This window comes from Trichoplusia ni, chromosome 13 (assembly GCF_003590095.1).
Source record: "Trichoplusia ni isolate ovarian cell line Hi5 chromosome 13, tn1, whole genome shotgun sequence".
NCBI lineage: Eukaryota > Metazoa > Arthropoda > Insecta > Lepidoptera > Noctuidae > Trichoplusia > Trichoplusia ni.
The window spans coordinates 2761459-2778708 of record NC_039490.1 but is presented as its reverse complement, the minus strand read 5'-3'; the positions used below and the strand labels follow the sequence as shown (position 1 = coordinate 2778708).

Below are 17250 nucleotides of genomic sequence, written 5' to 3'. Positions count from 1 at the left end.
ATAATTTTCTTTCAGTCAATGTTTATAAAATCATAACTTTGCACACCTTGCGGGCCTTTACCGTAGCGTAAATAGGTAACACACTCGTTCAAGTGGTCAAGCATTTTTCATTCACTCATGGGCCTGTCATGTCTCTATTATTTCAAAAACACAATTCATAAATTAAATTATAATTACCCAGCAGAGTATTATACTTTCGTTATTTTAGATACATGTGAGTAAACTGCATCATTTAAGAATGAATCATCCTCACCAAAATTACTATAAAAATATAAATTGTATGCTAAAATCAAACGTTCTCGAACTGTGAAGATCTGATTCGATTCTTTTTATAATCTCGTCGTTAAAATGTTAATGTTTAAAAATGTACTTATGTATAACGGCTATTTTGTTTCATATTAAAATAGTACAAAATTAGGTAAAATAGAGAAACTTCTGCTCACTAACATTGTAGGCAGAATACACACGTGTCATACTTACACACGCGGAAAAACTTATCAGCATTCATTAATTATATATATTAATCAACTACATAATTATGTATTATGTTAGGTAGGTACTTAGTACCATATATGATTTTATCAGGGAGTACAATGTCAGTATTTATCGGTCAGTTCTAATAATACAGTAGCAAAATAATATATGTACCACAAAAATATTTTGTGAAAATTAGGTACTAACATAAAATTACGTCAATATTCTTTTTTTCCAACATGTTTTTTGGTCTTAGTATTGTTTTTTGTTGTATTTGTGTTTACGTATAATATATAGACTTCATAGATAAATTGACTTTGTATGTTATTTTCCTTTCATTTCATACCCAAGATATAAAAACTCCCACCAAAAACATTTTCATGTAAAATGTTGCCAATACGAGACTACATGACTCGCATTCTCAAAAAGTTCTCATGAGAGCTTCTAACACTAAACGCCCTAGCTCTACAAGCCTAACTTCACAAACTCTACACCTTAATCAAAATATGCGGCTGGCAGATACAGAACTTTATTGAAGTTTCACTTCTGCCGCACTCCCGAAGAGCAACCCGTGGGTTCTGTTACAGGTGTAGGTGATCCAATAATCAAGGCAACACCACGGGACATTCTTAGTTCACTCAATGGTTTGACAGCAGCTGGAGGCACTGAGTGTCCAGAAATTCTCTCACTGGAATAGAAAAAGCTTTACAAATAAGCAAAGACCGATCAAACATATTCGTTTTTACCGACGCATTTTCAAAAGATGCTCACAAAATTGGTGCCGTGGAAAACTTGTGTAGAAGTACCAAAAGTAAGGTAATAATATTTTTTAAGAAAAAATACTCAACGGACTTCAAATAAAACCTAATGAGAAAACAAAATAATACATTTACTTAGTGAGCCTTTCTTAGCCTGGACGAATAATCATGAAATGACTCTTTCCTCTTAAAGTTGAGCTGAAAGGGGTTTCAGGTTTTAATTACTATAACCTTTTATCGTGTGCCCGAACGGGTGAGCGGGACTGCAGCAACCGCAGCAGCTGCTATCTACGCTCACCAAATAAAGCTTTAACTCCTGATACCTGAAAGGATGATAGCTAATCACCGGTGACTACGACTGTTATACTCAGTGTGACTATTTTTATAACCCCTTTTATTATCGTCAAGCGATCAGTGCCGTGATCTGAGAGTTTAGACAATTAGACATTTAAATATATCAGAAGAGGTTTGTATTTAACAAATAGTAACTTAAGAACAAGATATGGAGAAAACTTATACAAAGAACATTACTTTCAGGTGGTTATACTGTTGAGCGGATTTTGCTCGTCTCCCAACGTTGACGTACAAGTTTATTTCGATGTCGCCAAAGCTTGTTCTGGAGCTGTCCTGAGATTTGATGCCTTCAGTTTGCGACAGGTAATTCAAAACATTACTTACCATCCTTAAAAGAAAAATGGTTCCATTATGATAGCTTAATTTCTTTTCTGTTCTATCTACTCTGTAAATGAGATAATTTTGATACATTTTACCGGTTAAATTAAAAGTTATGGCAGAATAATGAAACTCAAATAGAGGAACCTTTACAATATTGTAATAAGTCTTGTAAAAACATGCATCTCTTTAGGTTTCTAACGCTAAATGAAATCAAGCTACGTAGGTAAATATATTGTAAGATAAAATCGATCTCCATAATCTGTTATACAGGCTGGTGACGGACGGACGGACAGCCAGAAGAGCCTCAGAAATAGTAGTTCTGTTTTTACCCTTTGGAACCCTAAACAACAATAGATATTTATATAACAATCCTAGGTTACAAATTCTAATATGATATGACAATCCCAGAGTAGAAACTATCTTCTTGGTTTATTAAAACACCTAAATGATACGATTTTTGTATTTCAGGCTTTTCCATACATGAAAGAAGTTATCAACGTGAAGTGGACTGATGTAACAACTTCGGAAACATTTATTGAATACAAACAAATGTCTGTAAGTAAATAAGACCGTGATTGGAACACCTCAATCAATGATTGCACAAAAATACTAAGTTACAAGTTACTATAGTGACTTTAGTCATTTCCTTAAATTTTGAAATGTGTTTTATTAAGATAAAGTTTAGTTTACAGTGGGCGCTTTCACAAAGACTGCTATGATAGTGGCTTCGGGAGAAAACCCAAAGGTCGAAATAAGCGCACCAGATAACTCCAGCATTTCAGTAGAGAAAATAGTGGACTTGAGGAACACTCAGGCAAGTCAATCAATGAATGTCAAAAGTTTCCCTTTTTCAATAGGCGAACAGTAGTTCCTGGGATTCAGTATTCAGTTGAGTAAAAAATAATTAGCCAAGCTAAAGCAAAGCAAATGGCGCATATTGATAAATAAGCATCAATCTTTTACTACTTGGTGGAACGCATAACCGAAAAATTCTTCAGGAACTTACAGTGTTCTGTTCGTTTGATCATTTAAAATTCATCATCAGCCTTGAATAACCCACTTCAGGGTGTTGACCCCCTTTATTTATACCTTTCTCCTCTGTTTCCTGTCCTTCGCATCCATCCTATATGTTCGACTGTTGGGCACAAACCTCTAGCCGTATAGGGAAGGTTTGATCCATCCTATCATAATTAAAATCCTTTCAGGTTGTCCAGTTAAAGGAGGCAAAGGCTGGCGATTACACGGTCATAACCCGAAGTAGAGGGCCAACATCTGTAACACTATATAAGAGTTATAAATTACCTGTGGAATTCGGATTTTCACCCAGAATGCCAAGAAGTATGAACGAAACGAGCGAAAAACCAATGCCAGGTAACATAGTAGTCAAGATTATTATGACGTGAGGAAATAATAATCCCATGAAATTGAACTATGAACTCGTGAAATTAGCACGTATTTAAACGACGAAAGCATGGATAAATCTATATATATAAAAATCAATGCCACTTTTCGTTGTAATTCCATAACTCAAGAACGGGCTCACCGATCCAAACCAAATGCTTAGGATTTGGTCGGCATATTTAGTAGATGGTTTATGTGAAGTTTGCACAAAATCGGTCGAGCGGTTCCTCATTTGTCACATTTTTTGTAATAAATGAATTCAATAGAAACTTTTTTGAAGTTTTGTTGACAGGACAAGCACGTTGTTATGTCATTCATGCCGTCAATTCATTTTGGACGTGGTTTGATTAAATCATATTATCAGCGATAAATTTCTTTTCACATAATTGCATTTGCAGTGCATTCATACAAACGGTGAGTCCTGAATTTATGTATACTTTCTAAGTTGCCGTATATGATTTCACATGGCATTATATGCGACAGCTTCTTGGGAATTTGTTTTTTTTTTTGTTCTAATTTTTTTTTCGATTTTTAAGCGAAAACATATGTGCATACGGGAAAAATGCCACCAGCCAGACGAGCAAATATAGGTCGGCGAACGCGTAATGCAAATGATGTGGCATTACTAAGACGATCACAGACTGCAGATGAACGCGCACAAGCTAATGCATCGCAGCGTGAACGTAATGCACGCAATAGATTTGTTAACCCAGTACCTGTACTGAATCTTGCACGGCCATCACGAATACGTCGTGCTGTTTTGGCTGAAATGATGCGTGCTGCTTTTAATTACAACAGTCAGATTGATTATAGTATGTATGGATACATTGGAATGATGGACGCAATATGTCCACATTGTGATGCGGCTAACTTTCGAGGTGAAACACCCGGCGTGTGTCAAACATATCGTGAAGCATGTCAACTCTTGCATTTGTTGGAGGATGATGCACATTGGGATTCAACACTTAATGATGCATCTACGTCAGCTCATCCACAACAAATACGAATGCTATTGCCATTATATTATCGACATGTATGCCATCAAATCCACTTGAATTATGGAACAAATATAAAAATTATATGGCAGAAGATATTTTAATTCGTATGCGTCATCATGCAAGAAATCCTGATTTGTTGATTACCTTGGAAATGTGCAACGAAGCTTTGATAATAATTGAAGATATATGTCTAACGATTGCAAATAAAGCATTGGTACAATTGGGTATGACCGCACCAAATCGTCCCATGCATGATTTGTTTGATCGTGAATTGCAACGTGAGCAGGAATTCAACTGTAATGATTTGCGTTTATTTGTACAATCGAATATAACCAAATTAAATATTCAGCAAAAACATGTATATGATACAATCATGCAAGCCGTTTCCAATAATGCAGGTGGATTATATTTTTTGGATGCACCTGGTGGCACAGGTAAAACGTTCGTTATATCATTGATTTTAGCGACTATTCGATCAGATCAGAAAATTGCACTAGCACTTGCATCTTCGGGAATTGCTGCTACATTATTAGAAGGTGGTCGGACCGCACACTCTGCATTAAAATTGCCATTGAATGTACAGGTGATTGAAACTCCAACTTGCAATATATCGAGAAATTCTGCTATGGCAAAAGTTCTGCGATTAACGTCAATTATTTTATGGGATGAGTGTACAATGGCGAATAAAAAATCACTAGAAGCATTCAATCGAACAATGCAAGATTTACGTGGTAATCAACAGCTTTTTGGTGGTGCTTTGATATTACTTTCAGGGGATTTTCGTCAAACATTGCCTGTCATTCCTCGATCAACTCCTGCTGATGAAATAAATGCCTGCTTGAAGTCATCAGTTCTTTGGAGATATCTACAAAAATTGACACTAAACATTAATATGCGTGTTCACCTACAAAATGATCCAGCTGCCCATGAGTTCTCAAAACAATTGTTAGAAATTGGTGACGGCAAAATACAAATCGACAGAACCAACGGATTGATCGCTGTACCGAACAATTTTTGTACAATTGCGCAATCGATAGATGAATTGATTGAATGTGTTTTTCCGAATATTGTTCAGAATTACAGAAATCATGATTGGTTGACAGAACGCGCCATTTAGCACCGAAAAACATTCATGTCAATGCAATTAATTTTCAAATTCAAGCGAAACTGCCAGGCGTAGTCACGAAATATAAATCAATTGACAGTGTTATGAATCAAGATGAGGCAATGAATTATCCAATTGAATTTTTAAATTCATTGGAGCCGGCTGGTATGCCACCGCATTGCTTGAATCTGAAAGTTGGTTCTTCGATTATATTATTGCGAAATATTAATCCACCAAAACTGTGTAACGGAACCAGATTGGCAGTGAAAAAGTTATTGCCAAATTTGATTGAAGCTACGATCTTAACTGGTAAATCAAAAGGAGAAGTTGTTTTGATACCGCGTATACCTATGATTCCAACTGATATGCCTTTTGAGTTCAAACGTTTACAATATCCTGTGCGTTTATCATTTGCGATGTCCATCAACAAGGCCCAAGGTCAAACACTTCACGTTTGTGGTGTGAATTTGGAGGAACATTGTTTTCACATGGCCAGTTATATGTTGCCTGTTCCAGAGTCGGTACCCCCAGCCGTTTGTTTATTTATGCTCAAAATGGAAAAACAAAAAATATTGTTTATCCAAATGTTTTGGATTAAGTGTGTTGTAAATAGCTAGCAATTGATTTCGATTTTAAATAAAATATTTTTTTGATTAAATAAATGAATTTGATGTTCCGATTTGTTTATTTTATTTCACTTTATACGTAGCGAAGCACGTACCGGGCCGCTAGTAACATTATATAAACAACTACTTATATGTATGTATCTACATATTGGGTAAAAATAGTAGTTTTCAAATAAATATAATTCATATGGATGAACATTAAGAGGCCGGTGTAAGCAGCGCGCAACTGCAATTCGACGCGAGCCAAAAATCCGACGAAACATTGCTATCTCTATCGGACTTCTCGCGGCGCAGCGCGTAGCTCTGTGCGTGCGTGTAGTACGTTTGTAGCGAGTCATTCATAATGACTGATAACCACTGCATTGTACTAATTTTGTTCAGTAAATGCTTTATTTTTGTTATTTAATTTTCGGAACCGTTGGTGAACACAAAAACCAGTAATGCTTTTTTTGGAAATTATTGTACGATGGCTATATCAGAAGATTTAATGATATTAGGTATCTTAAATCTAAAAATCTAATAAAATAAAACATGAACGAAAACTTTTCAATACAAACGTAATACCAAAAGACGGTATTTAATTTATCTAGGTTCCTATTAAACTTTTAGTTTAAAACGTTCACTATTACGAAATGCCAGCGAATTGCATTTCGTATATTTTAACACCGCTAACAGCATGTTTTCAACTTATTTTTCTGTAATTTAATTCTTAATATTAATAATCTTAATATCATTTTAATAGGAACATAGATTATATAGTCTAGTTGCAGATTATCAAAAAATATTAGCGCTCTTGCATGTCTCACCAAAGAAAGGTAGGTATACCAACATACCGTAACGCACGCATATTCACTTTATTCAAAACTAGCTGTCGCCCGCGACTTCGTCCGCGTGGTTAGAAGATATAAGTTATAATTTATACCCGCACTATTTTTTTTTCCACATTTTCCATTGTATCTTCGCTCCTATTAGTCGCAGTGTGATGATAAACTAAATACTTTTGAATTTGGACAAGCAGTTCCTGAGATTAGCGCGTTCAAACAAACAAACAAACTCTTCAGCTTTATATATTAGTACCTATAGAAGTATAGATAACATTTATGAGCTTAAAAAAGCTTATGAGGATAAAAAATACATATATTTTGCTAATATAAAGCGCCTTCTCGTTTATAACCACAACAATATCATAACGGGCCGTGCAGCAGAAATCGTAATATTTTAATTTCGTTATAACTTCAGAACCAAACGTCCAATTTTAATTATTCAAAGATCAAATATTATCTACATTAACTGTACTTAGTGATCGAAATAATTAATTTTAATAAGGATTAATAGCATGAGTAAAATAAACGCGTTTAAATGTAGAACAAAAAAAATCAAGATTTTCCAATAAAAAAAATGGTTATTGTACCTCACTCGACATAGATAGGTATAGTGTGTCGCGAACTTTTTTGTAGATATTTATAAGATCTACAATTACTTAGAACATTTTATGGTTCTATCTTTAACAGTTTAGGCAGGGTACCCAAAATAAGTAACTTCGACGACCTCCGTGGTCGAGTGGCGTACGCACCGGTGTCAAGGTGTCGCTAGCTCTGAGGTCCCGGGTTCGATCCCCGGTCGGGTCAATGTAAAAATTCTTATTTATACATTGTCTCGGGTCTGGGTGTTTGTGGTACCTTCGTTGTATCTGAATTGCATAACACAAGTGCTCTAGCAACTTACTTTGGGTTCAGAACAATGTATGTGATGTTGTCCGCATTTATTATTATTATTATTTTTGGTTGATTTTTTACACCTTGTGTCCGAGTCCGAGTATGTTTTCGTTATGAAACTTATTTTTTGGTACCTAATAGGTAACAAATATTACGTAAGTAATCCAACCCAAGTTTCATTTTTTTTGCAATAAGAAAGAGTGCCTATTTTTTCACACTATGCCATTTTTGCATTAAATCTTTTTCCAAATATTTCACTCCCACCACATCCATGTATCGGCTAGAGGCCTCCGTCGACTCCGTCGTAACTCGCCTATACCTACGCGATAATCACCTACAGCGAGCGACAACTGTTACCAAGTTCCGTTTAAAATTTTAAAGTAGGTATGCTAGAGGCGGTTTATTTAAATATTATGTTAAACAGTACATACATTAAGGTTAAGTAATATTTCGTAAGTAAATAGTTAGTTAATAAAAAATATATTTATTACTAGCTTTTCGCCCGCGGCTTCGTCCGCGTCGATGTCGGTTATATCGCGTTTCCAAGAAAGAAAACTCTTCAAAAGTCCGGGATAAAACTATCCTATGTTCTTTCTCAAGGTCAACTCTATCTCTGTACCAAATTTCATTAAAATCAGTTCGGTGGTTTAGACGTGAAAGCGTAACAGACAGACAGACAGAGTTACTTTCGCATTTATAATATTAGGTATAGTAGGGATTAAAACGTTTTTTTTTAAATACCTACCTTGTTAAAATTTTACTTTGCTTGTAGGTACGTACTACGTAGTAGGTACTGTGCCAAATTTCATTAAAATCAGTTCTTCGTCTTCTTAAAGTGCTTACAGATATAAAAGATTTTTTTTCTTTCTTTTTTGATAAAAACTATAAAAAGCTACTCCCGCACTAAGGAATTTAATCCATGTGTTGCGGGGCTTTCACAAACATACAATTCACATGCACAAAGACACTTAGCCTCAGAACAAGCATTCGTGAATCACACAAACGCTTGTCCTACACGGGGATCGAACCCGCGACACGTCGCGGCCAGTTGTTTAGGCGGGATAACCTCAACCGCTCGGCTATACGTGTAGTCAAATTGAATGAAAGTGTCAAAAAACCTTGACAAATATATTTTTTTGCTATTTAGACTTGAAACCATAATTTCAAATTCAAATGCTACAACAAATACATTATAACACTCAAATTTAAAGTAAAGGAGAAATCCAATTAACATTGACAGAGTAGGTATTAATCTAGGCGCGTTATACCAGAGTAAAGCAGACAAAAAGTAAACAAAACCTATGTGCTCGCCCTCGCTCTACCCCGTCCAAATTATTAAATTTATTTAACTATTAATTTTAATTATCACTTATTACGTCGTCGTCAAAAATGAATACTTTATTTAACTATAAACAACAAAACAATCTTTTACATCGGTAAACTACCTAATAGTTATAAATAGTTATAATGTCGAACCCAACGCCAGCGCATGCCACGAGCAGTGCGTACACGCACACAAACATAGCGTGTCGGGCGTTGGTGAGACATGCGACAGCGATAATATGGTTCCAGATTTGTGATAAATTTGGTTGTGTTCCGTAATACCAAAAATTATGAATGAAAACTTATTATATGTCCACTTTTTTTTTGATAAATTGCAACTAGACTATATAATCTGTGTTCCTATTAAAAGGATATTAAGAATATTAATGTTTTAAGTACAGAAATATTAAGTTGAAAACATGCTGTTAGCGGTGTTAAAATATACGAAATGCAATTCGCTCGCATTTCGTAAATAGTGAATGTTTTAAACTAAAAGTTTAATAGGAACCTAGATAAATACCGTCTGTATCCGAATAACATAACTTTAAGTCGGTGATATGTTCGTAGCGACAATGATTTTGGTATTACGTTTGTATGGAAAAGTATTCGTTCACCGCACCCTTAACCAGAAACATAGTCATAAAAATTATTCGATCTTCTATGTACCGGAAGTTGCTTAAAATTTTCTATTTGCAGGTCCTTTTGACATTTGGTTAATCAAATGCATGCCGAAAGAATATGGTCTAATTTGTCAAATGTTTAGGTGTTTCCTATTTAAAATGTTGAAATGTCTCTCTTTTTTTGTCACAGGTACATAATACGTATTTATGTTAATGAGACTTGTTTTTCAGGTAGAAAGAACTATATCCTTATAGACAACGCTCATAGTAACATGAAATTGGAAAAGCTGGAAATACAGTATTCTAACGACTCGCGCAGAGAAACTTTGGATATTAAAGACACTGGCACCGAAGGCTTTTATTGGACTGAAGTTCTAGTTGTAACCGATACTACTTTCCGGATTTGGGTAAAAATACTTTGATGATAATAATATTGGGCAATTTCACACAACGCCATCTAGTCTCAAACTAAGCAAGTTTTAATTTATAAGCACTCTTCATAAACATTATATTAAAATTCTAAATATAAACATATAATAAAAAAATGCACTCGGAAATAAAACAAATAAATGATCGTTCTCACCTAAAAAATATGGGCCCAGTATGGGAATCAAACCCAAGACTTTCCTTTTAGCAGTCAGGCCAATATATTAATAACAAGTGTTCCCACTGGCTACTACTCATCTCTTAACAGGAACCCTAAATGATGGTGCAAAGTAACATTAACAAGAATAACGATACTTTAATTAATTGTGTTCACACTGTCATGAATTTACGACATTAGAATACAATACATATCTTCAATAATGTGCTCTAATGCTATTTCAGATCCAAGGACACGATACAACATCATACCAAGAGATAAAAGGTTGCACAGAAATTATCATTCCACAACAAACAGGTAGGTATACACTTACAAAAAATGTGTAATTTATTATACATTTGTATTTACCTACTAGCTGTTGCCCGCGACTTCGTCCGCGTGGTTAGAAGACATATGTAACTTATGATTTATACCTGCCCTGTTTTTCCACATTTTCCGTTGTATCTTCGCTCCTATTAGTAGCAGAGAGATGTTATATAGCCCTTCCTTGATAAATGGTCTATTCAACACAAAAATATTTTTTTCAATTCGAACCAGGTGTTCCTGAAATTAGCGCGTTCAAACAAACAAACAAACTCTTCAGGTTGTTTAGTTAGGTACTGCAATTATCCCTGAAATAAATCAATCCTTGGATTCCAACCTGCTATTCATCAAGATTTTTTAACTAAGTATCTGAAAAAGCTTATTTTTAATTTATTGGTTTCAGTAAAATTAAATTTGGTACACTTTTCAACAAAACTTTTAGACTTTGATTGTCTGTTGCATCACTTATTAATAGAGGATATATGTATATACCTAAAACCCACTCTTATTTAGAAAGTCTAAATTCACTTAAATTATGAACATATTTTTATTAAAAAATAATTGTGTACAATACTATTATTAACTTCAACGTATGTAAAACTTTAATAATTACGTTTATTAGGTTAAAAAAATATTTAGGTATTTGTGTATCATAATACACACTGTAAATAACTACATAGTTAATAGATAGTTTTTCAAGCGCGTTATTTTTTAGTTAACTAGTTATCATGCCTATAATATACTGATTGATTTTTTAAGTCGTCTTACAAAAGCAGCCCAGTTCATGTATCCAATGACTAGAACACGTTCATGATAAAAAAAATAGGTATTTATGAGATTTGAATAAATTTAAAAAGCAATTGTTATTAAATATTATGATGCAATTCGTAGTTTTTTAGAAACACAGCTCTGTTGCGAGCGCGGTTCGAGCCTTGCAACAATAGTGAGGGGCGCGGGCGGCAGCGTTTTTATCATTTTTAAGAGTATATTTCAGATTTCTCTTGTTTCATTTTTCTTCGTACTTATTATCTTAGTTGATGATAAAAAAAATAATCGCGCCTAGGGGTAGGTATTTTACGTCGAATACATGAACTGGGCTACTTTTGTAAGACGACTAAAAATCACCGTGTATAATAACTGGTTTTGGCTAAAAATAATTATGCCTTTCAGAAACCAAGGGGCAAAGTTTTTATTAACAACCATAAAAAACTAACTAATAGTATTAAAACGATATTTTTAATTGTAGGTATGGGATTTAGAAGAACATCGCCAAAATGTCAAATTTTAGATCAAAATCCATTGACTGTAGAATTTGGTAAAAGCGCAACAATCGCGTGCAAAGTAACTGGTTACCCGACTCCCAGTATCTCGTGGAATGATGATAACATGGGCATGAGCCTATCGCCTGAGGTATAGTACTAGAAAAATTAATAACTGTTCTCATTTTGGTTAATTGAACAACAATGAGCACTCTTTACATTCGGTAAGAGAGTGGTCCGTGTAAGCCAAGCCCACGTCATTATTAGTTTTGAGACGACTTCAAAAAGGACGAGATTTGCATACAGTCTGTATTTTTTTTATTATTCTCATATTTCTGACTTGATGACACGATTTTTTTATTATTCTATTCTTAAGCTGTCTTTATAAATTAAATTAATAATAACTTAATTTCATCAAGTTTGGCTCGGCTTTTTTTTATTTAACGTTGTTTTTTAACAGTCATGAACTTTCTTTTATTATTGCCTTAACTCTGTTCCAGAACTTACTTCTAGAAATACCAGCATTATACATCAGTTATGTCAACATAGAAAACCCTACAACAAATACAACTGTATATTGCAAACCAAGGAATATAGAAGGCGAAGACTTGTGCAGTTTAAACGTTTTTGTACACAGACCTTATACTTTCAATGTGATACAGACTCCTACAGGTACATACAGTATATCACAATTTTAATGACAATTTACCGAAAGATTATAAAAGTCATCTTCATTTCGGTTGGTTAGATTTACACTGTGGGCTTGATTACTTCTCAGTAATAAAAATAGCTTTCCATAATTAATTTATGCGTATGGTGCAATTGAATGACATGGTTTCTGTTGGATTTGTTTCCATCAAATTTTTAAACCACTCTTTACGCCGCACTTTATCAAGAGAACATATGGACAGGCCTAAGTCCAGCAGTAGACAGCTATAGGCTGATATGATGATGATATTGATGAGAGATATTATTACATTATGTGTTTACAGATCAAAGCTTGGAATACGGCAGTGAAGGTAAGCTGTACTGTGAGGTTTCCGCTTACCCAGAAGCTGTGATCAAATGGTACCATAACGATACTGAAGTTTATGAAAGTGATGAAATTCAAGTTTTGAACGAAGAAAAGGCATTGTGGATCAAAAATATGACTTTAAACACCGTTGGCAATTACAAATGTGAAGTCAAAAATGAAGCGAATTTTAAATCGTTCAGCGCTCTCGTCGAAATATCTGGGATAGGTATGTAAGACAATATACCAAGAGTATTCCTGGTATTATCAGAATTGTTATGACCGTGACTAATACGGCAACAACGATACAGTAATAGTTCATAAGGAAATAGCGCTAATTAATTGATATTTACAGTTTTACTGCCTATTCCTAAGTTATTTTTAAAACATTAATGTTTTAGACCCACCAGAAGTAAAAGTGGAGAAAGAAAACATTGTGCTAAAGCCAGGAGATTGGAGTTCTTTGGAATGCAGGTAAAATCAAACCAAATAATACATGCATATGTGAATTTTAATTGTGACCAGCTGCTGCAGTTTCAGCTGCTTATTGACCGCAACCGTGGAAATGTGCCTGTTGATAACGTAGTTTTCTCATAAGAGAGGTTTTAATACCCAGTTACTATACGAGTTAGTATCATCATGAAAAAATCATTTTATTTTTTGCCTTACTTGGGTTGCTTAATTTCTCCGTCTATTTGGTGCTGTGAGAATATGAGACTTTGATTTTTTATTTTGAATTTTTAAAATTTCAGTATAATTAAAGGCAACCCCTCACCCACCATAACTTGGACATACAAATCGGAAGACGCTTTTGACTTCAGCTCATTGCCAGATGGTGTGGTAGCAGATAACGATAGATTAAAGATAGGTGCAGCACAGAGTGAACATAAGGGTGATTATAAATGCACAGCTGAAAATATAGCTGGACAATCTACAGCTGTTATTACAGTACAACTTCAATGTGAGTATAGTTCTGTTAATTTTTTTACACTTGAAATAAGATAGGGAAGGGGTCCAGTTGTACGAGCTCTTTATAAGGAACTCGCAAATAGCTTAAGCGACTCCAACCATGGTCAGAAAACTAGTCTATTTTTTTTAATTTAAAGAATTATCATTGGCATCCACGTCGCAAGGTTGCCACTGCCAGCCTTCTGGACACGTTTTCTGGCTTCGAAAGGGATGAAGCTGTCTTTGACGCTTTGTAAATAGTAAAGCATTTCATTTTCTATTTAAAAGTATGATTTATTTGCTGAGAATTTTACATTGCTCATAGATCCTCCAACAATATTAAGTATGGAGAGCAATACCCAGATAGTTAAGGAAGAAGATGAGGTAGCACTTCCATGCAATGCTACTGGCGCGCCTGCACCCACGGTGCGATGGGAAATGACACAAGATGACGTCATGGTTTTACTAGATGAAAGACACCATACGGACTCTCAAAACACTCACAGGTAACAACATCTTAATATTTAAACGTTACAATTTGTGATATTATTGCATAATATTTGTGAAGATATGTATCTCAATATATACGTAGCTGCATGTAGCTAAGTATAGACTGATAACAGTTGATAAATGCAGGCAAAGTAATATTTGTATAAGCATGTTCAGTGGAAAATTCAGAAACCATAATGTTTCAGATTTAAGGCGTTATCGAGAGATTCTGGCAATTATCACTGCATAGCAGAAAATGATGTTGGAAGAGCAGAACTAACAATAACAGTCGATGTTCAAGGTAAGTGCCTAAATTCTTTGCATATAAAAGAAAAGTTTTTCAGAGGTTGTCAAAGAGACAATGGAGAAGGGCTTAAGAAATATATTAAAGAAGTCTTATTATTTTTAGGAGTAAAGTACCATCAAACAAACTTGGGTCAAACTTTCATCTGATGTCAAAATTTTTTGCTTTTCTATATCTCTTTTTATTTGTTTATATGTAGATTATTAAAATGATTTTGATTGTTGGATATTCAATAATTAACAAATAAGTATATTAGCAGAGTATATGAATCAATGCAAGTTATCTTCTTACAGTGGCTCCTTATATCGACCCTCCAAAGTCAAAACTTGTGATCCTGAGGTCCGGTGACAGTGTAGTTCTGCCGTGCGATGTCAAATATGGCAATCCAGTGCCAACTGCAAAATGGGTATTCATAGCAGTCGATTCAACTACGAAGATTATAGCACGGTAAATTTATTATTTCTATATCTGTTGTTTTAAATACTAAGGAAGTTTTGTAGTTTCATCTACCAACTGGTAAAATGAAGTTCACCTAAGCATAGCTTGGGGCTTTGTTAATAGCTTTTCAGTACTAATATTGTTAATCGTTAGGTAGCCTCATTTGTCAGTGTCATAAACATTGACGCTTTTCTACAGAATAACTCACGATGTCAAAATACTTGCCTCTGATGTAACCAACTGAGTGATGATTGAGATATCGGCTCATTGATATTATGTTGCATTAGCAACGCCATCTTACTTGTATTTAAGGCGAAAGTTTGTGTGTATGGATGTTTATTCTTCATTCACCAACCATAGAAGGGATTTAAACGAAACTTAGTACACAGATAGTATATAACCAGGATTAACGCAAATGATGGGTTCAATGCCGATTTTACGTTCCCGTGGTATCATTTTCGATTTATATAGGGCCAGCCCGCGGGCAATAGCCAGTTAGGTCATAATATCATTTCTAGAAACGCAGTAGCGTCGTCTACTTATACATGTATACATTATGTAATGTCGGTATAAGTTAATTTCTTATGATTTCAGGAACAAGGCAGCGCGACCTCTACATTTAACAAACGTCAATTATACGAATGAAGGAACCTATCTATGTATTGCAGACAATGATGTTGGCACAGATAGTATTAAAATATATGTTAAGATACAGTAATTACACTGTAGCTAGCATAAATAATATATCGCTTATAAGGTATTTGGCAAAAAACCGTTTAGTCCGTCACAGATTTTCAAAAAATATTGGATACGTGTTGTTTCTATTACCTCGTAAATAAAATCTGAAAGAGACACACTTACCAGACCGCTTTTTACTAGCAAGTGATGTTTCCAGCTCCCACTTCTATACATTTTATCATCTTAAGTGGTGGTACCTAATTCTTTTTCACTTTTTAATGATATTATTTATTAGTTTAAAGTCGCTCAGCGGGCTATAGAAAGGGCTATGCTCGGCATTTCTCTGAGGGATCGCATCAGAAATGAGGTAATCCGTCAGAGAACCAAGGTCATCGACATAGCCCACCGAATCAGCAAGCTGAAGTGGCAGTGGGCTGGCCATATTAGCCGAAGAACCGATAACCGTTGAGGTAAACGAGTTCTAGAGTGGAGACCACGCCTCGGCAAACGTAGTGTAGGACGTCCTCAGGCACGGTGGAGTGATGACTTGCGCAAGACGGCTGGCAAGAGCTGGATGCGAGAAGCCGAAAATCAATCTCAGTGGCGTGCACTTGGAGAGGCCTATGTCCAGCAGTGGACTGCGATAGGCTGATGATGATGATGAATGACATACATTAAAAATACGGTATCAATATATTTTTTAAATCTGTCTAATGAATTAACATATCAATTTTATTAGATTTAGTCAAACACCCTATTTATTGTAAGACATTCTATTTAACAACAAGCAGAAATAACAATGTTTAAGTTTAATGTATGAAATAAATCATTTAGTTCTTCATAATTAATTTAAAAATAACGATTTGTAAATAGTCAAGTGAAATTTAGCAGCACATAAATTACAAGGCAATTTTTATTGCTGCTTGAATTATTGTGTATTTTTTATTAAACTGTACAAAATAAAAAGGTATAATTTTATTTCTGTCCCGAATAAGCGTTAAATACTTGTTTCCTTTAGACGTCTAATTAGTACAGCATAAAAATTAAGCATAAAATTTACCAAAAAAATGTACCCTGCAACTGCACCAAGAAAAGGTCTCAATTCATGCCAGTGTCAATGCCAGGCAACTAGTGCCTGACGCTGACTTTCAACTGAGCCTTGGTGTTGAGTCACGGATGTCACCCAGTTCCATATATATTAAATAAATATACATATAAATAACTAAGAAAAAATTTATAACAATAAACATAAAATAAAAACAACTAATAGTGAACCACACTAATTACAATACATACATAAAAATAAATAAAAGATCAACAAACAAGATCGGAAGACAAGACAGAGCGCGGATTTTCACAGCCTTTGCCATGCACCGGCGCGGGAAACGTTGCACGGCGGTGCACGTTTAGTCAGGAAGAGTCTGACACTGCTATCCATAAATATTTTATATCTAACTAGCTGTTGCCCGCGACTTCTTCCTCGTGGGTAGAAGATATAAGTTATGATTTATACCTGCCCT

At 34.8% G+C, this 17250-nt stretch overlaps 1 protein-coding gene across 1 annotated transcript; it reads left to right on the top strand.

The window, feature by feature from the left end:
* The first annotated feature begins 1157 nt into the window (after positions 1 to 1157).
* Positions 1158 to 16049, top strand: LOC113499918 (immunoglobulin superfamily member 10-like). The gene is made up of 16 exons (XM_026880523.1): positions 1158 to 1290; positions 1770 to 1889; positions 2376 to 2462; positions 2593 to 2721; positions 3113 to 3278; positions 9927 to 10102; positions 10524 to 10596; positions 11849 to 12012; positions 12362 to 12533; positions 12854 to 13102; positions 13275 to 13347; positions 13626 to 13834; positions 14147 to 14327; positions 14517 to 14611; positions 14908 to 15061; positions 15647 to 16049. The coding sequence occupies exons 3-16, from the start codon at positions 2388 to 2390 to the stop codon at positions 15768 to 15770; spliced, it is 2040 nt and encodes a 679-aa protein (XP_026736324.1). The 5' UTR covers positions 1158 to 1290; positions 1770 to 1889; positions 2376 to 2387; the 3' UTR covers positions 15771 to 16049.
* Positions 16050 to 17250: the final 1201 nt, after the last annotated feature.